Source organism: Microcaecilia unicolor, chromosome 2, assembly GCF_901765095.1.
Source record: "Microcaecilia unicolor chromosome 2, aMicUni1.1, whole genome shotgun sequence".
NCBI lineage: Eukaryota > Metazoa > Chordata > Amphibia > Gymnophiona > Siphonopidae > Microcaecilia > Microcaecilia unicolor.
Genome location: NC_044032.1, coordinates 467,593,931 through 467,620,050, shown reverse-complemented (window position 1 = coordinate 467,620,050; position 26,120 = coordinate 467,593,931). Strand labels below are relative to the sequence as shown.

The 26,120-nt window shown below is 47.1% G+C and overlaps 1 protein-coding gene across 2 annotated transcripts in view; it reads right to left on the bottom strand.

Moving 5' to 3' along the window:
- The window catches only part of SMOX (spermine oxidase), a 135,686-nt gene that overhangs the window by 24,149 nt on the left and 85,417 nt on the right, over positions 1 to 26,120 (bottom strand). For both annotated transcript variants that reach the window (XM_030191020.1, XM_030191019.1), the window contains one exon: positions 931 to 1,104. In XM_030191020.1, the coding sequence (XP_030046880.1) occupies positions 931 to 1,104 (174 nt within the window). The remainder of the gene's footprint in view (positions 1 to 930; positions 1,105 to 26,120) is intronic.

The following is a 26,120-nucleotide window of genomic DNA, read 5'->3' as shown; positions in this document are numbered from 1 at the left end:
TGAGGTTCATAAGCCTGTCCCTATAATTTTTGCATCCAAGACCTCTTACTAATTTCGTAACCACCCTCTGGACCGACTTCATCCTTTTTATATCTTTCCGTAGCTGAGGTCTCCAAAACTGCACGCAGTACTCCAAATGAGGCCTCACCAGAGACTTATGCAACAGCACTATCACCTCCTTTTTCCTGCTGCTCTCTTTATGCACCCAAGCATCCTTCTGGCTTTGGCCGTCGCTTTTTCTACCTGTTTGAAAGCTTTAAGGTTGTCAGACACAATCACCCCCAAGTCCCGCTCTTCCTTCACACACTGAAGCACGACACCCCCTATACTGTACCGTTCCCTCGGACTTTCGCGACCCCAAGTGCATGACCCTGCATTTTTTGGGATTAAACCTTAGTTGCCAAATACCCGTCCACCATCCGCTAGAAAACAGAGAAAATACTGAGAATTCCAGGCTGCACAATATTCTTAAGGGGCGAAGTACCTGGAACTACTTTTCTGTCTCCTTCTGCTGCTGGATGGATATAACCCATTGGTCTGGATTGGTCTGGTATTGATGGCAAGTAATCCATGCATTCTCTACCTTTTCAGAAAGAAATATTTCTTGATGTTTTACCTTCCTTGGAAACTCATTCAGAGGGAAAGAATAGTTTTGAAAAAGAGATCACAGTATAAAATTTTTGTGTTTTGTGCATCAATACATTTGAAGTATCTCCACTAGTATCATAGCCCCTTGTCTAATTTTGTTCCCCATAGGCGATTTTGACTTGAGTAACTACCACCACGTCTTTATCCTCAAAGGCTGCTTTGTATGGGAGATCATTTCATTTATAGTCTGGATCACAGCCTACAGTTTAACATCTTTCTCTTTTTAAATTAAATGGGATTTACCTACTCTCTGTAAACTCTGCTCAAAGGGATAAGTCATACCTTCAGGTATTGCTGGATCATGGCTAGTTTCAACCTCTTTATGGTTTCTGTGTCATCTGGATCTTCCTTGACACGTTTGCGCACCACATCCCGGGTAAAAACACCCACACTGTTCTGGCTCTCAGCATTGACTGGTTTTCCACTTTGAAAAAATTCCTGAGTCAGGTTATAGACCTGAAAGACAAGATGACAAAAATGAATGATACCTCTCCGTTTGTAACATGCAAAGTAAAAAGTACTGAGAAACTTCTCTAATAACTGAAGCACATTTGTCCTGAAATGTTATAAAAAACTGTAACATCTTTGTTGCAGATTAGATAATTTACTGGATTATACAGATTGCCCTCAGCAAATACTATTAAGAGTGGTCTCTCTCCCAGTTTCTCTATTTCTTATATGCTTGTATAGAAAATTTTGTAACTATTCCATTCTTGCTTTTAACTTGCGTGTTTTTAATTATTATAAACCACAAAGATGGAACTTACCAATTGGCAGTAGTATATCGAATGACGAATAAACATGAAACTTGAATGTTTCAAAAATTATAGAAGACTAATAAAATGGCTTCCTCGTTTACTTTTGAGGCAAAATAGCACATCATAAACTGTATAAGAACAAAATATACAGAAATACTAATTCACATTAAGAAGGCACGAGAGACTTTAATGCATTCAAAGTAAAAAAGGGGTTTGCATTTCCAGATATATTGGAACTGGCGCCTGTGAAGAATTCTAAAAAAATTATCTGGTAAAGCAACTGGCAATGCCGTAAAAAAGTACAGCAGCTTAGGTAGTACCATCATTTTGATCACCTGAATCCTACATAACCAGGAAATAAAGAGGTGATTCCCACCTCTCCACGTCAGCCCAGAGTGAGCGGAGCAACTGCAGATAATTTGCCTCAAACAGAACTCTTCGGGAGTTAAAACCACAATAAAAGGGGTATCACGATCTATCAATCCAACTTCCGTAGGCTTCAGGGACACACTTAAGATTACAGATTTAGCCAAGTTGATTTTAAATCCCAACACCTGCCTGTACTCCTCCAGATTATGGATAAATTTTAACTGGATATTGAGTTGACAGCCATAAGCCATCTGTTATCCAGCACAGAATTTGAACAACAAAGCTTATACGGTCAAGACATATGCACAACATCAGATGCTTTTGAACACTGGCCACAACTATAGTACCTTGGGAGCGGCCCTTAGGTTCTACCATGCTGTGCAGCCACAGCCAGCAGAGCAGGGAGCTGAACCAGGGATAGGAGCACCGCCAGCACAACCTACCACCTGCCAGAAGTAGAGAAAATATTGGAATTTTCTAGGGGGCACCACAGCAGATTACCAGTGATATCACTGATAAGAGTTCAGTCTTTTCTCTACCTCCACCTGCTGGTAGGAAGGGATAACACCCATTCGTGCAGAATAGTGGCACTGATGCTAAGAAATGAGAAATTGGTTATGTCACTTTTGTTTGCAACCTATTAAGCTACATGAGCTGTTTCAGTGTCAAGTTCACGCACGTTTCACAACCCCCAAGGGGAAAACATGTTGGTCCTCAATTCCTCCATTTACTGTCCCAGATGTTCCAGTTATGAATAGTATATGAGAGATAACAACAAAACACCTTTCACTCTCTTACAAACTCCCTATGTTATCCCACGCACCCTTTCTGAAGGATTTTGGTTACATAAATCTCTGCAATCTTTGAAAGTGGAACCTGAAACTCATGTATTGCACACTACCATTGAACAAAACCACCTTTATTTACAGCTTACATCCTCTACGGATTATATAATTAGGCATGGTGACATGAGTGCACACATTTCAGGCAAAGATGAATGTACAGTTTTATTTTAAGGAATCTATACTTCTAAAATGTAAGCTTAAAAAGAGAAAGCATTCACAGGGGTGAATAAGCTGAACAGGTTAGAGCTCTTCAGCTTAAAAGAGGACAGAGGGGTTATGGGATCAAACAGTTAAGTAGGCAGCAATTGTTTAACCTGTCATACACTAAATAAACGGTCACGTCAAGAAACTGAAAAACAGGAAAATAAACTGGATACAGTATATTTTCACACAGCACACAATTAAGCTGTGGGATTTGTTGAAGGAGTAAATCAAGGTGGCCAACTTTGTGGGGTTCATTTATTTTTATTTAACACAATTTATATACTGCCTATCTCCATCCTGATCTAGGATTGTAACAATACCATAAGAAACGGACTAAAAATGGACTAAAACAAACAGGTATGGGCAAGTTCCCAAAATTAAGTCCACAAAAAATGTATTAGCCAGGTAAATCTGGAAAGTCATCGCTCCCTGCTCCCTTGAAATGACTTGCAGTATATCTCTGGGTTAAAAACTATGCAAAATTTTTCTTCCATATTATTCTTCTGTTCAGAAAATTTGTCAGATCATATGTAAGCATTGGCCCATCTTATCCCTGCATCAAGGTTTTGAGGACATGACCGGATTTGCATTCACTAAAGGTCAAAACTTGAGGGAATACATGTCTATTCAAAAAGTATTCAGAGATATTTCTCAACAGCAGGGACAACAATCAATTTCATCACTGTGTTTATTGCAAATATGAACTAAGAATAAGATATGGATCCCTAGTTTAGGTCGTTACTTTTATTTAAAATCGGTTACAAATTATGAATCTCAGCAGTTGGAATATGGGATTTGATGCCGGTGGTACACAGGAGAGACCACACAGAAGATTAAATAGTGAATAGTGCAACATCTTATTAATATCAGGTTACACTGTGAGGAAGCCCCTCTAATGGAGCATTGGTGTCAAGTCTCACACTCTGTGGAAGATTTGCCCTTGGTAGTGCTAATACAAATATCTTAAACACGTGGAGAGGATGTAATCAAATTAATACGCAAGGAGCAACACCTTATTTATTCTTGGAATACTGTTATCCAAGCAAGGACTTAAAAAAGAAGCAGAGTGGAACCAATTAATGACTGTGACATAGCAGTAAAGCGAAGATACTTACCTGTAGCAGGTATTCTCCGAAGACAGCAAGCTAACTGTTCTCACATGTGGATCTACGTCCGCGTTGGCCCAGGAATCGGCATTTTACAAGTAAAATATAAACAAAGCTTTGCCAGAGTCTTCTGGCGCACGTGCAGCGCACATGCACGGACTGATTTCCCGCCCGCCACGTGAGCATGCCTCCTCAGTTTAATCAAAAAGCAAATAAATAAATTACTCCAAAGGGAAGGTGAGCAGATTTGTGAAAACAATCAGCCTGCTGTCCTCTGAGAATACCTGCTACAGGTAAGTATCTTTGCTTTCTCAGAGGACAAGCAGGCTGCTTGTTCTCACATGTGGGGTATCCCTAGCAACCAGGCTCACTCAAAACAATGAACATTAGTCAATTGGGCTTCGCAACGGCGAGGACATAACTGAGACTGACATGAAACCATAAACGAACTGAGAGTGCAGCCTGGAACAGAACAAAAATGGGTCTAGGGGGTGGAGTTGGATTCTAAACCCCGAACAGATTCTGCAGCACTACTACTACTATTTAGCATTTTTATAGCGCTACAAGGCATACGCAGCCGACTGCCCAAACCGACTGTCGTGTCGGGTATTCTGCTGAAGGCAGTAGTGAGATGTGAATGTGTGGACTGATGACCACGTTGCAGCCTTGCAAATCTCTTCAATGGAGGCTGACTTTAAGTTAGCCAGTGATGCAGCCATGGCTCTAACATTATGAGACGTGACATGGCCCGCCAGAGTCAGCCCAGCTTGGGCATAAGTAAAGGAAATGCAATCTGCTAGCCAGTTTGAGATAGTGCGTTTTCCGATGGTGAATCCCCTCCTGTTGGGATCAAAAGAAACAAACAACTGGGCGGACTGTCAATAGGGCTTTGTCCGCTCCACGTAAAAGACCAATGCTCTTTTGCAGTCCAAGGTATGCAAACTGCTTTCACCAGGGTGGGTATGAGGACGGGGAAAGAATGTTGGCAAGACAATTGACTGGTTCAGATAGAACTCCGACACCACCTTTGGCAGGAACTTAGGGTGCGTGCGGAGGACTACTCTGTTGTGATGAAATTTGATATAAGGTGCTTGGTACTACCAAGGCCTGAAGCTCACTGACCCTACGAGCTGAAGTAACAGCCACCAAGAAAATGACCTTCCAGGTCAAGTACTTCAGATGGGAGGTATTCAGTGGCTCAGAAGGAGCTTTCATCAGCTGAGTGAGAACGACGTTGAGATCCCATGACACTGGTGGAGGTTTGAAAGGGGGGCTTTGACAAAAGCAAACCTCTCATAAAGCGAACTAAAGGCTGTTCAGAGATAGGCTTACCCTCTACACGACGATGAAAAGCACTAACAACACTGAAGTGAACTCTTATGGAGTTGGTCTTGAGATCAGACTCTGACAAATGTAGAAGGTATTCAAGCATGGTCTGTGTAGGACAAGAAAGAGGATATAGGGCCTTGCTGTCACACCAGACAGCAAACCTCCTCCATTTGAAAGAGTAACACCTCTTTGTGGAATCTTTTCTGGAAGCAAGTAAGACTCAGGAGACACCCTCTGAAAGACCCAAGGAGGCAAATTCTAAGCTCTCAACATCCAGGCCGTGAGAGCCAGAGACTGGAGCTTGGGATGTAGAAGCGACCCCCTCGTTCTGGGTGATGAGGGTTGGAAAACATTCCAATCTCCATGGTTCCTCGGAGGAATTCCAGAAGAGGGAACCAAATCTGAAGCAGCCAAAAGGGTGCAATCAGGATCACGGTTCTGCAGTCTTGCTTGAGTTGCCGCAAAGTCTTCCCCACCAGAGGTATGGGAGGATATGCATACAGAAGGCCTGTCCCCCAAAGCAGGAGAAAGGCATCTGAGGCTAGTCTGTTGTGGGCATGAAGCCTGGAACAGAACTGAGGGACCTTGTGATTGATCTTGCGGACTACGCCCATGTTCAGTGTGACCACTCGTGAGGTTGCATAATCCTGCTCAACCTGTCGGCCAGACTGTTGTTTACGCCTGCCAGATAAGTAGCTTGGAGAAACATACCGTGATGGCGTGCCCAAAGCCACATCTGGACGGCTTCCTAACACAGAGGGTGAGATCCGGTGCCCCCCTGCTTGTTGGTGTAATGCATGGCAACCTGATTGTCTGTCTGAATCAAAATGATTTGGTTGGACAGTCGATCTCTGAAAGCCTTTAGATCGTTCCAGATCGCTCTTAATTCCAGGAAGCAGATCTACAGACCTTTTTCCTGAAAGGGCCAGGTTCCCTGATGTGGAGCCCATCTACATGAGCTCCCCACCTCAGGAGAGATGCATCCGTCGTCAGCACTTTTTGTAGCTGAGGAACTTGGAATGGTCACCCCAAAGTCAAATTGGATCGAATCATCCACCACTGAAGAGAATTCCAAAGTCGGTGGACAGTTGGATTATATCCTCTAGATACCCCGCAGCTTGAAACCACTGGGAAGCTAGGGTCCAATTGAGCTGATCTCACATGTAGACGTGCCATGGGCGTTACATGAACTGTGGAGGCCATGTGCCCCAGAAGTCTCAACATCTGCCGAGCCGTGACCTGCTGAGATACTTGAACCATGGACACCAGGGACGGAAGGTTGTCCACCCTTGCATCGGGGAGATAAGCTCGAGCTATCTTGAGTGTTCAGCAGAGCTCCAATGAATTCCAATTTTTGGACTGGGGTGAGATGGGACTTGGGATAATTTGACAAACCGACTACAGCTAGGCATTTTGTAAACACTCTGGGTGCAGACGCCAGGCCAAAAGGCAGTACACGGTACTGAAAGTGCTGTGTTCCCAGCCGAAATCGAAGATATTTCCTGTGAACTGGAAGTAAAGAGATGTGTGTGTAAGGTAAAATTATGTATCATACCTGATAATTTTCTTTCCATTAATCATAGCTGATCAATCCATAGACTGGTGGGTTGTGTCCATCTACCAGCAGGTGGAGATAAAGAGCAATCCTTTTGCCTCCCTATATGTGGTCATGTGCTGCCGGAAACTCCTCAGTATGTCGATATCCAAGCTCCATCCGCAGGACTCAGCACTTAGAGAATACACCCACAAAGGGACACTCTGCCCAGCTCACCACCGCCGAAACGGGGGAGGGGAATTAACCCAGCTCATCCCCACACAAGTGGGGGAGGGGAATCCGTCCAGCTCATCCCCGCGGAGCGGGGGAGGGACACCACCCCGCCGATGCGGGGGTATCTGGCTTATCCTGCAACCGCAACCGCGGGAGGAGCTGACTGACCCTAACACCGCCGAAGCGGGAGGGATACAAAGCTGCCCTACAGCCGCACGAAGCGGGAGGGAGCGCCGGCAGAATTTATGTCTCAATCCAGCCCCGTAAAACGGAGGGGAGAGGAATGCAGCAGCTCACTGTAACACAAATTCGTCTCAACTCTTGAAGAATCCATTGAAAAACTTGAACACGAAGTCCTCCTGAATAGGAACTGAAGACTAAACTTGAACCTGAAATGCAACCAGAATATAAACAATACAGATATCTGGGAGGGACTATGGATTGATCAGCTATGATTAATGGAAAGAAAATTATCAGGTATGATACATAATTTTACCTTCCATATCATCATGCTGATCAATCCATAGACTGGTGGGATGTACCGAAGCAGTACTCACCTAGGGCGGGACATTGAAATCCCTGACCGCAACACTGAAGCTCCAAACCAGGCCTCCGCCCGAGCAGCCACAGTCAAGCGGTAATGTCTGGAGAAGGTATGGGCCGATGCCCAAGTTGCCGCCTTGCAAATCTCTTCCAAGGAGACGGACCCGGCCTCTGCCATCGAGGCCGCCTGAGCTCTAGTGGAGTGAGCCTTCAGCTGGATAGGCGGCACCTTCCCCGCGGCCACATAAGCCGCTGCAATGGCTTCCTTGACCCATCTTGCCACTGTAGGCTTAGCAGCCTGCAGACCCTTACGAGGACCTGCAAACAGGACAAACAGATGATCCGACTTCAGGAAATCATTGGTCACTTCCAAGTATCTGATGATGACTCGTCTCACATCCAGATATTTGAGAGCAGAGTATTCCTCTGGGTAGTCCTCCCTACGAAAGGAAGGGAGACAGAGCTGCTGATTCACATGGAAGCGAGAAACAATCTTGGGCAGGAAGGAAGGCACTGTGCGAATAGACACTCCTGCCTCCGTGAACTGCAGAAAGGGCTCTCGACATGAGAGTGCCTGGAGCTCGGAAACTCTTCTGGCTGAAGTGATAGCCACCAAAAAGACTGCTTTCAACGTCAGGTCTTTCAGAGATGCCCTTGACAAGGGTTCAAAAGGCGGCTTCTGCAAGGCTCTTAGCACCAGGTTGAGATGCCACGCAGGCACCACTGAGTGCAGAGGAGGGCGCAGGTGATTAACTCCCTTGAGAAAGCGCACCACATCTGGCTGCGAAGCCAGGGAAGCACCCTTCAGGCGGCCCCTGAAGCAAGCCAGAGCCGCTACCTGGACTTTAAGGGAACTGAGCGACAGGCCTTTCTCCAGACCTTCTTGCAGGAACGCCAACACTGAAGAAATTGGAGCAGTGAAGGGAGAAAGTGAGCCTGCTTCACACCACGCTGCAAAGGTACGCCAAACCCTGGCGTAAGCAGTAGAAGTAGAGTGCTTCCTCGCTCTCAGCATAGTGGCGATGACCTTGTCTGAGAAGCCCTTCTTTCTCAGACGCTGCCGCTCAATAGCCAGGCCGTAAGACCAAAGGGGGAGGGATCCTCCATCACCACGGGACCCTGATGCAACAGGCCCTGCCCCACTGGCAGCCGCAGAGGATCGTCCACTGAGAGCCTGATCAAGTCCGCATACCAGGGACGTCTGGGCCAGTCCGGACCCACCAGGATTATCCGGCCCGGATGCTTTGCCACCCGGTTTAGCACCCTGCCCAACATGGGCCAGGGCGGGGAACACATACAGAAGCTCCTGTGTCGGCCACTGTTGGAGGAGAGCATCTACTCCCAGGGATCGAGGGTCCTGTCCTCTGCTGAAAAAGCGCGGCACTTGGCAATTGGCCGATGACGCCATCAGATCTAGGCTCGGCTGGCCCCAGCGCTTCGTGATGTCCAAGAACGCCTGAGCAGATAGCTGCCACTCTCCGGGCTCCAAGGTATGGCGACTGAGAAAGTCCGCCTTGACATTCATGACTCCGGCAATGTGGGCCGCTGACAGCTGTTCCAGGTTCGCTTCTGCCCACTGGCATAGATTCATGGTCTCCTTGGCTAGAGGGGCGCTCTTGGTACCTCCCTGGCGGTTGACATAGGCCACAGCCGTGGCATTGTCCGACAGGACCCGTACTGGCTTCAACGCCAGTACCGGGATGAACTCCAAAAGCGCCAACCGAATGGCTCTGAGTTCCAGGAGGTTGATAGACCACTTTGCCTCTGCAGGAGACCAGAGCCCCTGCGCTGTCCTTCCCAAGCAGTGGGCTCCCCAGCCCGACAAACAGGCGTCCGTCGTGACGACAATCCACTCCGGGGTCACCAGAGGCATTCCTGCAGACAACTTGTCTGTCTGCATCCACCAGCTCAGCGCCTTGCGCACTGCCGGGACCAAGGGAAGGCGCACAGCATAATCCTCCGACATCGGAGTCCAGCGCTGCAGCAGAGAGAGTTGTAGTGGTCTCATATGAGCCCTGGCCCAGGGCACTACTTCCATCGTGGCCGTCATAGAGCCCAACAGCTGCACATAGTCCCAAGCCCGAAGAGGAGAGGCTACTAGGAACTGGTCCACCTGAGCCTGAAGTTTGACAATCCGATTGTCTGGCAGGAACACTCTGCCCACTTGGGTGTCGAATCGAACTCCCAGATACTCCAGGGACTGAGTCGGGCGCAGTTGGCTCTTCTCCCAGTTGATGATCCACCCCAGGGAGCTCAAAAGAGCAACCACCCGGTCCACAGCTTTGCCGCACTCTGCATAAGAGGGGGCTCGGATCAACCAGTCGTCCAGATAAGGATGGACTTGTACTCCTTCCTTTCGCAGGAAGGCCGCGATGACCACCATTACTTTGGAGAAGGTCCGCGGAGCAGTAGCCAACCCGAAAGGGAGGGCTCTGAACTGGAAGTGTCGGCCCAGGACTGCAAAACGCAGAAAGCGTTGATGAGGAGGCCAGATGGGAATATGCAGGTACGCTTCCTTGATGTCCAAGGAAGCCAAGAACTCTCCTGCCTTCACTGCCGCTATAACAGAGCGGAGAGTCTCCATGCGAAAGTGCCGCACTTTCAAGGCCCGATTGACCCCTTTGATGTCGAGGATAGGCCGGACAGAACCTCCTTTTCTTTGGTACAACAAAGTAAATGGAGTAACGTCCCTTGCCAATCTGATTTTCTGGCACCGGGACGACCGCACCCAGGCGTATCAGGTTGTCCAAGGTCTGCTGCACTGCCACAGCTTTGACCGGAGACTTGCAGGGAGAGAGTACAAACCCGTCTCTTAAGGGTCGGCAGAACTCTAACTTGTAGCCGTCTCTGATGACTTCCAGAACCCAAACGTCTGAAGTTACCCTGGTCCACTCGCCCAGAAACGAGGACAGGCGTCCTCCAATCTGCACTGGGCCATGGACCAGGACCCCGTCATTGGGTACGAGACCCTGGGGGAGGACCGGAGGGCGTACCTCCGGGACGGCGGTCTCTGCGAAAGGAATGCTGCTTGGGGGAGAAGTTCCTTTTGAAGGAAGAGGGGGCAGAGGAGCCCGACTTGCCCGGGCGGTACCGACGGGCTTCCTGAAACCGTCCTCTGGAGATACCAGGGCGAGCACTGGCCCGAGCCCTGACCTCTGGTAACCTCTTGCCCTTAGACGTGCCGAGATCGGTCACGATTTTGTCCAGCTCGACCCCAAAGAGCAGCTTGCCTTTAAAAGGCAACTTAGCCAGGCGGGACTTAGAGGCGTGGTCCGCAGACCAATGTTTCAGCCAAAGCCAGCACCGCGCAGAGACTGTCTGAGCCATGCCTTTAGCCGAGGCTCTCAAGACATCATACAGTAAAGTCTGCCAAATAAGCCAAGCCCGATTCCAGGGCCGGCCAGTCAGCCCTCAAGGAAGGATTCGAGGGGGAAGCCCGCTGCACCATCGTCAGGCACGCCCTGGCCACATAGGAGCCGCAAACTGAGGCCTGCAAACTTAAGGCAGCTGCCTCGAAGGACGACCTTAAAGCCGCTTCCAATCTTCTGTCTTGGGCGTCCTTTAGTGCCGTGCCACCTTCCACCGGCAACGCCGTTTTCTTAGTCACCGCAGTGATTAAAGAATCCACGGTAGGCCAAATAAAGGCCTCACGCTCACTTTCAGGCAAAGGATAGAGGCGGGACATAGCCCTAGCCACTTTGAGGCTCGCTTCCGGGACATCCCATTGAGCCGAAATTAAGGTGTGCATGGCATCATCATGCACGTGGAAGGCTCTAGGCGGGCGCTTCGTCCCCAGCATAATGGCAGAGCCAACAGGGGCTGAGGGAGAGACGTCCTCTGGAGAGGAAATCTTCCAAATGCTCATGGCCTGCAGTAACAGGTTGGGCAAATCCTCTGAGCGAAAGATCCGCGCTGCAGAGGGGTCATCCGCTCCATCCGAGCGGGAATCCGTCTCCTCCAAGGAATCCCCAAAGGACCGTTGGGAGAACTCAGATACGCTGCCCTCATCTACATCAGAGGAAACAGCGTCCTCTAAGGCCTGGGAATCCACCCGAGGGCGTTTACTTCCAGGGGCCTCAACCCCGTTATCAGACAAGGGAGAAGGGGCAGCGTTTTGCATAAGGAAGGCCTGATGCAGCAGCAAAATAAACTCGGGGGAGAAACCCCCCAGACTGTGAATTTCAGCAGCCTGGGCCACAGCCCTAGACGCACCCTCAACCGGCGCTCGCAAGAGCGGGGGAGCAACATGCTGCGCATCCAAGATGGCGTCCGGCGCGACACTCCGCGAAGGAGCCGCGCGGGAATAACGGCGCTTAACTTTAGCCGCTTTTTTGCCGTCGCCCAAATCAAGGGCGGCCATGGCATGAACATCTCCCAGCTCAAGGGCGGCCCAAGAAGAAGCCGTCCGAGCAGAGTGGCCGGCCAAGATGGCGGAGGCGAGCAGCGGGGGGATGGGCGTTTATGGCGGGAAAAACCGCCGCGCCGGAGGAAGACCCGGGACACTGACCGGCCTCCAAACTGACACCCAACAAGGGCGAATCAGACTTTAAAACCCCCGCATCCCCGCTAGAAGCGCACACGCGGTCCGGGGAGCGATTCTTCGCGCCCTCGCCCTCCGACGCCATAGGCCACGTGGAGATCAATCGGGGAACCCCCTGCCCGCTATAAAAAGGTAAAAATTACCTGCTTCTCACTCCGAGCTGTAACGACCTGGTGTCCCAGTGAGTAGCTGCAATAAACGTTCAAATAAACGTCGAAATAAACGCCCTTAAGGACGTCCAAAAAAAATTTTTTTTTTTTTTAACGGAGCCAGCGGGAGGGGGGAGAAAAGGAGGGACCTGGCGCCACCAGGTTTGCACTTGCTCAAGAAGAGCCCTCAACCCCAGGCACTCAACAAAACCTAAAAATTAGGCTTGGAGGCCTAGCCAGAGCTGCTGCTGTGTGTGTGACCACCACCTGCTGAGATAGAGAACATACTGAGGAGTTTCCGGCAGCACATGACCACATATAGGGAGGCAAAAGGATTGCTCTCTATCTCCACCTGCTGGTAGATGGACACAACCCACCAGTCTATGGATTGATCAGCATGATGATATGGAAGCATCCTTTAAGTCCACAGAGCATAGTCAATCGTTTTCCTGAATCATGGGAAGAAGGGTGCCCAGGGAAACCATCCTGAACTTTTCTCAGATAAGAAATTTTTGTTCAGGGTCCTTAGGTCTAGGATGGGACGCATCCCCCATTTTCTTTTGCACAAGGAAGTACCTGGAACAGAATCCCAGCCCTTGTTCCCCTGGTGGAACGGGTTCGACCACTTGGGCCTGTAGAAGGGCGGAGAGTTCCTCTGCAAGTACCTGCTTGTGCTGGGAGCTGTAGGACTGAGCTCCCGGTGAGTAATTTGGAGGCTTGGATTCCAGATTGAGGGTGTATCCTAACCAGACAATTTGAAGAACCCACCGGTCAGAGGTTATAAGAGGCCACCTGTGGTGAAAAAACATTAACCTCCCCCCAACCGGCAAGTCGTCCGGTACAGACACGTTTACTGAGGCTATGCTGAACTGGAGCCAATCAAAATCCCGTCCTTGCTTTTGCTGGGGAGCCGCAGTGGTCTTAAGCGCAGGCTGTTGACTAGAATGAGCGCGCTGGGACTGAGCCTGGGCAGGCTGCCGAGAAGCAGAAGTGTACCTTGCATAGGAATAGGGACCACTCCTCTTCCCTCCAAAAAAATTCCTGGATGAGGAGGTAGTAACAGAAGATGCCCGGCGGGAGAGAGAATCCATAACATCATTATGCTTCTTGATCTGGTCAACTAGATCCTCTACTTTCTCACCAAAAATGTTATCCCCACGGCAAGTAACATTTATTTATTTGTTACATTTGTATCCCACATTTTCCCACCTATTTGCAGGCTCAATGTGGCTTACATAGTACCGTAAAGGCGTTCGCCAGTTCTGGTATAAACAGTTACACAGTGATGTTATGGTAGAATAGGGCTTCATGTGGAACATATTAGGGAATCGTTTAGAGGAAGAGTTACGTTATGGCCATCTGCTGCTGGACTGAATGATCCAGGTCAGAGACACGCAGCCACGAGAGTCTGCGCATCACTATACCTTGGGCAGCGATCCTGGATGCTACATCAGAAGTGTCGAACATACCCCTAGCCAAGAATTTTCGACAAGCCTTCTGCTGTCTGACCACCTGCCGAAAAGGCTTGGCCTGCTCCAGAGGGAGTGCATCAACCAAGCTAGACAGTTGCCTCACTGAGTTCCGTAAGTGGACGCTCGTGAAGAGCTGGTAAGTCTGGACCTTGGCAGCGAACATAGCGGCCTGATAAGTCTTCCTCCCAAAAGAGTCCAAGGTTCTAGATTCTCTGCCTGGGGGCGCTGAGGAATAGTCCCTAGTACTCTTGGCTCTTTTGAGGGTGTAGTCCACCACCATGGAATTGTGAGGTAGCTGAGACCTCATCAAACCTGGTTCACAGTGGATCCGATATTGGGATTCAGCTTTTTTCGGGATCACGGGATTAGACAGAGGGAACGACCAGTTTCGTATAAGGACTTCCTTCAGTACATTATGCAAAGGAGCCGTTGCAGCCTCTCTAGGCCGAGAAGGATAATCCAGGACTTCTAGCATCTCAGCCCTGGGCTCATGCTCATCCTCATTATCCATAGGGAAGGGAATAGCCATAGCCATTTTCCGGACAAAGGAGGTAAAGGATAGACTCTCCAGTGCAGAAAGTCTCCTTTCCGGTGGAGGGGAAGGTTCAGAGGGAATCCCATAGGACTCGTCAGAAGAAAAGTACCTGGGATCTTCCTCTTCCTCCCACGAATGCTCATCTTCCGTATTGGACAAAACATCCCTCAGAGCAGTCCGAAACTGAGCCTGCCTCAACGCCGAGGAGCAACGTCCTCGATTGCGGTGCCGAGAAGTCGACACCCGCCTGGACTGCGGTGAAGCTTTCTCCACCGACGTCGAAGGGGAGTCGACCTGGGTGGCAGCTGACACCGATGCTGCAGGTGGCACCGAGGTCGGGGACCTCACCACAGGCGAAGGGTCAGATGTCGCTGCAGCAGACAGTATGGAAGTACCGAAGTAGACTGGCGCAGCAATCCTTCCAGAAGCTCTGGAAGCAGGGCCCTGATGCGCTCGTCGAGAGCCGCTGTCAGACAAGGCTACGGGATCAGTGGCAGAATCTGTCGAGGCTCGGGAGCAGGTACCGGGCTGCCAGAAGACCGACAAATCGGCACCTCCTGAACAGCGGGGGAGCGATCCTCTCGGCGCTGACGCTTCTAGGGTGCCGATTCCTTCAACACCCTGGAGCTCCCAGCACCATGTGGTCAAAGGAGAATGATGACGGTGCTTCTTCATCTTCGCTCGACGTTCGTCATCGAGACTCCCTGGTACCGATGAGGGCGTGGAACCCTCAGGCCTCCTCGGGGCTGGGTCCGACAAAGGTCGGTCCTGAGGGGCCTGCATAACAGGAGGCCTCGAGGCAGGTGGAGACCCACTCGACGCCTCACTGCTCCCAGTGCAAATTGGTCTTTCAGCAGCCATTACCACCGCTCCCGACGTCAATGCTCCCCTCGATGTCGATGCCGCCGACCTCGGTACCGATGTTGAAGGACTGGACCGAGCCCCAAAAAGCTTTTCTCGTTAGGCTTCTCGAGACACTTGAGTCCGTTTCTTCATACGAAGACACAGACTGCAAGCAGCTGGTCTATGGTCGGGCCCAAGGCACTGGATACACCAGGCGTGGGTATCGGTACCTGAGATGGTCCGGTTGCACCGAGTACAATGTTTGAAGCCGCTGGGTGTCTTCGATGGCACGGAAGGAAAAATGGCTTCAGCAAAATCAAAAGATGTGACTGTGCCTGATAAAAGAAAAAAGGGCACAAAAATAAGGGAATAATCCGACCATATGGCCTAAAAACCGGTCGTGACGAAAAACAAAGGAACTTGAAAGGGGACAAAACAAAGTACACTACGGGAACTTTTTTTTTTTTTGTAATGACAATAGTAATAAAATAAAGAAAAATTAGAAGAAAAAAATCGAAAACTCGGCCGCACCTCAACGCGGAGAAAATAAAACTGAGCCACGCTCACACGGTGGGTGAGAAATTAGTCCGTGCACGCACCGCCAGAAGACTCTGGCAAAGTTTTATGTTTTGCTTGCAAAATGCTGATTCCTGGGCGGACGCGGACGTTGACCCACATGTAAGAACAAGCAGCCTGCTTGTCCTCGGAGAAGGTCTCATGCGCTAACCAGACAGTAAGCATGCAGCGCGTGACAAGTGATTACCACCAGGTAAGGGCCCCGTGGTAGAAAGTATTTTTTAACACGTGTTTTGGGCATGCGCCAAAAGTGGGATTACCGCCCAGGGCATGCGGTACTACTAATTTGACGTGGGTAGGCACCTACAACCCTTTGTAAAAGGGCCCCTTGGTGATTTAAACTGCGCACATGAGGGTGTTTTTAGGGAAACGTTCCATGGTTTTTTGGTGGACTCCTTTCCCACAGAGCGACCATTAAGTAAGGTTTTAACTACACAGCTGTAAAGATTCTCTGAGTACTATTAAATAAAATTACAGTGAAGAAAAATTTTACATTGTTCTTTTGTTTGGTCTCCTGATGACGCTATTAGCAAAACGTGGATCCATGTTGAGACAGAGTAAGATTTAAAATGTTTGAGTCTAAGCCAGGGGTTCTCAACCCAGTCTTCAGGACACACCTAGCCAATCTGGTTTCCAGGGTATTCCCAATGAATGTGTGTGAGATGAAGGCAGTGCATGCAAACCTAATCTTGCACATATTCATTGGGGATATCATCAAAACCAGACTGGCTAGGTATGTCCTGAGGACTGGGTTGAGAACCCCTGGTCTAAGCAGAACGGTTATAAACTACAGTATGATGAAATATAGCTGTCTTTTCTGCCCAAAGAAATGCGAGAAGCCAGTAGAAGGCATTTCACACAATGAGCACTGATTAATGTACTGTGCTTCAGTACTGCCAGCACAAGGTTTCCTGGCAAAAGTACAGTTTTACACTGGCGCCTCAGGAAATCATATCCTGTTTTGCTGGCCCCTACATGCCACATCTCTCACATCAGTTTGCCAAATTTAATTGCGTCTGACAATCAGACTGCAACAGAAAACTATGCAGAGGGGGAATAACTGACTCCACTGTGGTATGAAAAGCACCATTTTTAATAGTACAAGAACAGTTAATATTGTATCAATCTTACAGCAAAACATCTATGGATCTGGACACCTTTAATCCAGAAAAAGCTCTAAAAAGAATAATCAAGAAAACTAAACCATAAACAAAAGAACGAGCAGATGAGAAAGGGTAGAGATCTCTGCAAATTTCTTTCAAAAAGTCACTAAAGCATCCTGCCAAGTGTTAAAAACATGAAAAGAAAATCCTCTGCTTACTCGACAGTTTGGGCAAAGTGAAAATCACAAATCAATGCAATGCGAAAGGTCCAAAATTTGCCGAACCGAAGCACTAAAAGGAGATAGGCAAAAGCCCTTACACCAGTACTCAAATATCTTCCTAGTGCGCACATACATCAACGAAGTAGAACGTTGACGAGAGCGAAACATAGACGCAAAGACCTGAGCGGAATAACCTTACTTAACCAGCTTAGCCCTTTCAAGAGACAGGCCATGACAGAATTGATCCGAATCCGGATGAACGACAGGACCCTGCAACAAGAGATCTGGCTGGATCGGAAGTCTGAAGGGAAGGTCATCCAGAAGCCGTCGAAGATCGGTGGGCCCAGTCCATCGAGGCCAGTTCGGTGCCACCGAAATCAGACGTCCCCTGTGCGACTCTACCTTCTGAAGTAAATGCCCTATCAGAAGCATACATTAGACCGGCTGAGCAGGATTGTAGAAGATGGGATCCTTGCGACGACTGAAGAACAGAGGAAGTTTTGCACTGCCGGCAGAGGCAAACAGATCCATCCTGGGAGACCCCCGACAATCAACTAACAGCCGAAACGCCAGTTCGCATAGCAACAACTCTCTAGAATCGAGCATGTGACTGAGAAAATTTGCTTGAATATTTAGGACCACTGCTACCTGAGCCGCTGAAACAGCCATCAGATGGACCTCCTTCCATTGAAGCAGTAGCGCCGCCTCTCGCTCCAATGGCAGACTCCTCATTCCTCCTTGCCGATTGAAAAATGCAACCGCTGTGACCTTACTGGAACTGCTTGGCCTCTCAGAAGAATAAAAACACCTCTGGAGTGCAAAAAGAATCACTCTGGTCCCTAACAGATTGATTGAAAATAATGTCTTCTGATGAGACCAGAGACCCTGAGCAAACTGCCTCTGACAGTGAGCTCCCCAGCCGTGGAGATTGGCATCTGTCATCACTACAGACCAGCTGGGCTGAACTAGAGGCATGCCTATGGACAAATTGGACTCCCAAAGCCACCAACGTAGACTGGTCTTCACTTGGAACGAAAGAGGCAAAGTTTGATGAAGCGAAACCTGCTGAGATGACCATCTCGACAGCAGTGACCTCTGAAGAGGCCTCATGTGAGTCCCGGCCCAGGGCACCGCCTCGATCGCTGCCGGCATGGTTCCCAAAATCTGTAGAGAACCTCTTGCCAACGGACTGGAAATCTACCTGAAGCAATGAATTTGAGTCTGCAACTTGAGGACTCGAGTCGAACCTGACTCCCCAATACTCTAGCGACTGAAAAGGTAGAAGACTGCTCTTCTCACATTGACTACCCAACCTAGGAACTGCAAGAATTGTACCACCCGAGCTGTCACGTGAAGACTCTCGTGTAAGACTTTGCCCGATCAACCAATCATCCAAATAAGGATGCACTAAAATGCCCTCCATTGTGAAAGCCGCCACCACAACTACCCTGACCTTAGTAAACGTATGAGGAGCCGACACCAACCCGAAGGGAAGAGGTCGAAACTGAAAATGGTGGTCTAGCACTGCAAAAACGAAGGAAACGTTGATGTGCAGGATGAATAGGAACGTGGAAATAGGCTTCTGTAAGATAGAGAGAAGTCAGAAACTCCCCTGACCGCACTGCAAAAATGACGGGCTGCAAAGATGCCATCCGAAAAGAGAGCACCTAAAGGGCTAGATTGACCGCCTTGAGATAAAAAATTGGACGGAAAGAACCCTCTTTCTTGGAACCAGAAAGCAAATGGAGTAATGATCTTGACACTGATCCACCCGAGAGGAGAAATAGCTCGAAAGTGCAGAACCCTGCAGAGAGAAGCTCGAATGGCCCCGGTATCTGATGCAAAAACTGTAAGGAGATTCTGCGGAAAACCTCCGACAAAGAGTGAGCAAACTCCAATGCGTACCCTACTCGAATAATCTCCAATACCCACTGAGCAGAAGTAGTCCAGGCCCACCTTCTGAAAATGGTGCTAAAGGAGCATCAACAGGGAGTAGAGACTGGAGCCGCACAACTTTATTGCTGAGAGCAGGAGTATTAATTGTTATGCGTGTGACAGCAGTAAGACACATAACAGCAGACTTATACCACAAAGCTATAATAGCTATAACACCTGAAATTGCATCACTACAGAACCTAAACTTTTAGGTGAGCTGTTGAGGAAAAAAAACTCCAAAGGAATCAGAATTGAAAGAGAATTAACTGGATAGTGGTGCTGAATAGCAGCACTAACTGCCTAAACCAAAACCAGACATTCAGTGGACCACCTGGGAGCAGAAGTGGCTACCGTTGGAGGGGGGACGCTGAGTGTGATGGACCTACAGTCTGTCCTAGAATGACAACCACTTATGCTCATATATTCTCAATCAGCTTGTAGTGGAAGAGCCTGACCATACAAATAAGACTACAAGCCCTAACTATGGCTGAAATGAACTGACTAGTTAGAAGTAAGTGTTGGCACTAAAACAGGTAGGAGACAACCGCGCACACCCCCTAGATATCTAATGCTGCTGCTGCTTACTGGCCATGGTCCAGCACTGGAGTAAAGTTATACGAAAAATTGCAAACTGAAGCTTGAAAAGACTTCCCCCCCCCCTCCCTCTCCCTGTTCCACTTTTCAGTGGGGTGCGACAGTCTGGAATAAGTAGCTCTTAAGGCAAACAAAAACAGAAAAGCTGAGCTTGAAACCATCTAAATCCATATTGCTCCCCACAAAGGCATCGCTGACAGAGCACAAGCAAACTGGCCAACTGTAAAACTGCATGACATTACAGACCTGAGCAGCATAAAAACAACATAGCCACAACACTGAGAAGGAAATAGAGAAACCAGTGTTTTGTTTTTTTTTAACTGAGGATGCCATGTAAAGCATGCTTCATAGCAAACCTTGGCTGATAGCATAGTTGGATAGTAAGCTAGAAAACATTAACCTAGCCTATTTTGCTGCAATGTTCTCCTTGCTGCTTTGCCCAAAAAGGACAAAGACAGAAGCTGATTCATGTATTGCAGCGTGTGTCATGCCTAGAGCTGTATAATCTGGCAGGACCTGAGCACTGTTGCTTCACTGATTATGCCTCCAAAGGGACCAATACAAGAGTCGTAGGAAGAGTAACCCCCCCCCCCCCCCTAGCTACATGCTCCCGTTTGAAACACCAAGCACTAGGCTGTCCGCATCAGACATCTCTCTGTCTCGCTGCATTCTACACTTCTCTTTCCTCTTCAAAATGGCATTTTCCGCCGAAATCGGCACCGGAGAGGAAGACGCGACCGGTGGCAAAACAACGGAGACGGACCCCTGCCTCGACGGCACCAACACTACACCAAAAAAGACCAGCACCTTGGTACTCCTTCCAAGTTGTACAAAATCGGACCACACAGCAACCCTTAAACCCCGCCGCTGAAACCGGATAGCGACGGAGTTCCCTTGCATCGGGGAAAACAAATGAAACAAGAAACAGCTGACCAGCTAACAGCTGATCGCTACGGAGCTGCCCTGCTCGTTTTTTACTGCCCAGAAACGGCTCTGCTAATACAGCAGACCGGGAGGCTAGTCTTTTTTTTTTTTTTTCCAAACTGAGTAGCTGCCTCTCCCTCCTCTAAAGCTTCCCTCCATGAGGGGCTTGAGGTAAATCTTCTATTGCTGTAGTAAGCAAAGCAGGCTAGCAGAGACAAATTAGCCAGCACCAGAGAGGATGGGGGGGGGGGAGGGACCTGGCCTTCCGAGTGTGGCACCCCCAAGGCTCTGAGAGACCCCCACGGGCCTCAGCCTCCAACGAGCAAGGTTTTTTTTTTTTTTCAAAATGCACAGGGAAACAAGAAAAATTACAAAAGAAAATTACAACACCCAAGAAAGCTTAAAGCTATAAAGAGAAAAGAATAGAAAAGTCAGACTGAAGGGCTCACCACCTTCCACCTGCTGGAGACTAAGATTACTGGATCTTTCTCTAGCTGGCAAGGGCTCTTATTGGTTGGCTAGAGTCACAACTTTTTTTTCTCAGTCTCCACCTGCTGGAAGGCTAAGGAAATGTGAATTACATTTTCTAATCACCACTCTGCCATCTTTCCTTTCCTTTCCAAAGAGAGACAATCAAAACCCTTGGTGTCATCTTTGACCCAAAGCTATCTTTCAACCCTCAAATTGATTCAGTAGTTGGATCAGCGTTCTTTGCCCTGCACTGTATCTGTTCTGTGAGCTCCCTTCTCTGCTTCACACTCTCATCCTGGCCCTCGTCATATCACACACTGATTATTGCAATTCACTTTATACCGGGCTTCCCCTGCTCTCCATTAACCGCTTCCAGCCTGTGCAATCCACTGCAGTCAAGTTTATTTACAATCTTCATCATTTTGATCAGGTTACTCCTCTACTTTGCACCTAACCCTGGCTCTCTGTCTCAGCTAGTAGTAAATTTAGATTGCTTCTTCTGGTTTACAAGAGTCGTCTTCCCTCAGTTCCTCTTTTCATAAACAAGCTACTCATTCCTTACATACCTCTCACTCTATGTTCTTCAAACCATAATCTTCTTGTTCTTTCTTCTCCCTCAGCCTTATATCTCACCATTTCTGGAGAATCCGCATTGTTACCTTGGTCCTCAACTTTGGAAGTCTCTACCACTCCACACTTGTAAAACAAACAACTGTTACCACATTTAAACACTTACTCAAAACACATCTTTTCACCAACATCTTTGGCCCATCAACAACATGACCTCTTCTATGCTTTCTCTACTCCCACTCTCGTCTGTTTTCTTCGTGCCTTCCTTCATCTTATTTTTTTAGTGTAAAATCTTTTATTTTCTTTTTTAATGTAAATTGCACAGGTATCTTTTATTGATGTATTGCAGGATATCAAGGACAATAAAAAAATAATAATGATCCTCTGTGTTTATCCCATGCATTCTTGAATTCAGTCACAGTTTTCGACTTCACAGCCTCCTGTGGGAGGGCATTCCAGGTATCCATCACCCTTTCTGTGAAAACGTATTTCCTGACATTGCTCCTGCAATCTCAACTCATGACCTCTTGTAATACCGCTTCCCAGTCTCTGAAAAAGATTAATTTGCGTATTAATAGCTTTCAAAGTATTTAAACATCTGTATCATCTCCCCTAACCTTTCTTTCCTCTGGGTATACACATTTATTTATTGGGATTTATTAACCGCCTTTATGAAGAGATTCACCTAAGATGGTGTACAGCAGGTACAATTTAATGTAAAATTTACAACTTTGTTAATAGTATAACAATAGTAAAAATGACCAAATATAAACATGAATACAGCAAATTGAAACCTAATAATAGGACTCCGATGAAATGATTAAAAATATACACACTTAGCACTGAAATTTAAATAATAGAGATACAATACGATGTCAGTATAATACTAATGAAACACCTAATAAGCACGTGTTAGAATAGTCAAACAACAGATATGATGCTAATGATTTTCTACAATACACCTTATGACATAGCTGAGGGGCCAATGGCAGGTATATAAATGGGGATAAGATGAGTTTGTACAGAGTCATTTGGGATAAGCTGGGATAAATAGATGGGTGGCTAAACTCAACGCAAGTTCTTTGTACAGTTAAACTAGATATAAGGAACTGGACTAAGTTTCAGTGATTTTAGCAAGCTAGTCCAGGAGCAGAGTGGTATATAGTCAGTCACCCTATGTATTAAAAGCATGGGAAAAGAGCCAGGCTTTCACCTGCTTCCCGGAGTACAGGTAGTCTCGAGTTAGATATAGCCCCTCTGTGAGTAAATTCTAGAGCGTGGGGGCTACTTCTGAGAAGGTTCGCTGGTTGGTATCACATCATACAATTTCTTTTAATGAGGATACAGATAGTGATGCTCCTTGAGAGGACCTTAGAGGTCTGAAAGGTGCGTAGAGAGCTAACAGGACCTTGTTTACTAAGCCGAGCTGTAGGCGCACTAACATTTTTAGCACATGCTAAAAACGTTACTGCATCTTAGTAAACAGGGCCCTTATTCTTTAAGTAGTTCAGGTCTTCAAGTCTCATACGGCTTTTGGCACAAGCCCCATATCAATTCTGTTTTCCTCTGGACCACCCCAAGTCTTTTGATAAGCGGGATATGGCCTCCAAAACTGAACACAATACTCCAAATGGGGCCTCACCAATGACCTGTACAGAGGCATCAACACCTCCTTTCTTCTACTAAATATGATTCTCTCTATGCAGCCTAGCATCCTTCTGGCTTTGACCATCACCTTATCACACTGTTTCACTGTCTTAAGATCCTCCAACGCTATCACCTCAAGGTCCCCCTCCTGGTCTGTGTTTATCAGCTTCTCACCCCTAGCAAATATAAATCTTTTGGTTTCTACACCCCATGTGCATCACTCTACACCTCTTTGCATTAAGTTTTAACTGCTAAACATTAGATCAATCCTTGGGCACACTGCTACTTCCAAGGACTTTGAGGTACTACTGAAAAAAAAAGAGCGAGCTAAAATTAAATAAAATGATTTGTTCTCCAACCTGGATCTCTCTCCCTATTCTAGCCTAGATGACCTATATAAAATTGGCCTTCCAAATGTACAAAAATTAAATAAAAATCAAACAAAATCTCCATGTAAGTTTCTGCTCTGTCCTCAATATGCTATGGAAACCCAGCAAGGAAATCCTAAGAGCTAGAGCACATGAAAAAGAAGAGAGTAATATTTGTCAGTGTGGTCTAACTAGAAACAAGTAGAAGAAATCAAATATACATTTCCCATGTACCTCGGGATGAAAACAGCAGCTACAGTGAAACCAACACTAGAACAGTGCCAATTATGTTTTGGGTTTTTTTTAACCCTCAATGAGGAAAAATGTTAAATTATGAATGCTTAGAAAATATATACTTACTAGCTTGCTTATTTATTTGGATTTATTAACTGTTTTTAAGAGATTCACCTGGGGCGATGTAAAGCAGGTACAGCATGATATTTCTGTTCTGCCCCCATTTGCATGGAGGCAGATTGTTTGTTTATTTATATATGTTGAGTTGTCTGTAACAGATTGCATTGCTTGTACCTTTAATTAAGGTTCTACACGAACTACAAATCTCTGTAATCTTGTTCTCTATAATAGGCTTCTTCAGAGCATATGTCCAGCTCCCTGTGTCTTTTGTAACTCTTTCTATTGGCTTGCCTTGTTCTCTGTGCATAGTGGGTGTTGCCCCCCCTCTCCATTGGGTAAGAGTTTATCTGCAGCATTCTCATCTGTGAACTGACTGCTTATGCTGTATTTTGCTGTATGACCCTCTTGAAGCTACTTTGAAAAGATTTTAGCAGCGTAAAAGTATAAACAGCATCTCTACTCAGTGCAGACTGGATGGACTGTGCAGGTCTTTTTCTGCCGTCATCTACTATGTTACTATGTTATTGTTGAATTACTCCCAGTTTCTCTCTTGCATGGAGAGAGCACTGGTAGATAACAGACTCCCAAGTCTGCAAGTCAAAAACTCTGGTCCAGCACATTTGAACAGTAAGTTATTTTTCCTTGTTCGATTACTGCGTTAAAGACGATTTTGGTTCAAGATTTCTGAGTCTTCTCATAGTGAAGTTCTATATTCTGGTTTGAGCTGCATGCCAAATCACACACAGTGAAAGGGCAGAACAATGTCAACAAATATTTACAAGGTAATTTAAGGAAATCTCAGCTCCAAGAGACTGAGCTTCCTGTATTAAAAGCCAAAATATATTTTTTCCCTTTCTTGAGTATATTTAGACAAGTCCGGATATATATTCATATGTTGACACCAAACTTTGTCTATCAGAAAAAGACACAGAGGTAGACTGTGATTCTGCACAAAAACAAAAGGACACCCAGCACTGAGGTTGATATTAAAAAAAAAAAAAAGTTTGTCAGGATAACATTTTGGAGACAGCAAAACAAACCCTGGTCTTTCAAATTTTTTCCCCTATTCAAGAGCTACATTTTGTCTGAGCAAACTACTGTCCTCAAAACAAAAAAAAATGGTACTCTGATAAGGAGGTGGCACTTGGGAATTCCCAAGACACAGTTAAACTTTACAAGGTCAGCACAAACTACTACTACTACTTATCATTTAGCTAAATTTACCTGGGTATCTCAGGTTGGCCAAATAGCTATCCTGAAATTAGCTGGATAGAGCTATACACTTGCTGATTTACTGAATATGGATGTCAGTGTGGGCTGTGGTGTACTTCAGTTCCCCAACTCTCATTTTGGAAAATATCAGCAGAGGAGCAGCCTAGTGGTTAGAGCACCAGGCTGAGAACTAGGGAAGCCAAGGAGTGGAGTAGCAGCCTAATGCAGTGGTTCTCAAACCTGTTCCTGGAAGCACCCCAGGCAGTTAGGTTTTCAGGATAGCCACAATGAATATTCATGAGATTTGCATTGAGAACCACTGCACTAGGCTACTACTCCGCTCCTGGGCTTCCCTAGTTCTCAGCCTGGTGCTCTAACCACTAGGTGCTCCTCTGCTGATAGTGTTCCAAAATGAGAGCTCTGGAACTGAAATTCACCACAGCCACAACTGACATCCATATTCTGTAAATCAGCAATCCATCACCATTACAAACTGCTCCCAAAGGTGATCCCTGCAACACCATTACAAACTGCTTCCACCAAAGGTGATCCCTGCAACACCATTACAAATTGCTTCCACCAAAGGTGATCCCTGCAACTCTTCCCTCAAATGATAAAGGGCTAGTTGCACATCAGGGCTTAGCAATGTTTTGCTCTCTACTAAGGGTTCTGCTCCATACCCCTGACAGCAACAGATCCTCCCAATTCCTGTTAAATCTGTCTATGGGTTTTTGAGACTGAAGTTGGGTTCCCTTAAATGCTTCTGGTATATCTCCATCAGAGTCTTCCAAAAACTCAAAAGGAAAAAGCCCCCCAGATACAAATCTTGATAGTAGTAATGCGCTTGTCTAGGTGTAATCTTGATCTACTAACATGCCTGTTTCTGGTCTCTGTTGCTTCTTCTTAGTGGCAATCTTGGATTTAAGTCAACATGGGGGTAATTTTATGCTTTACAAGTGGAAAATGGCTAAAACTGCATGTAGGTATACACATGTAAAAACAGGCACACTGCAAGCTGTAAGCTCACACCTACTTT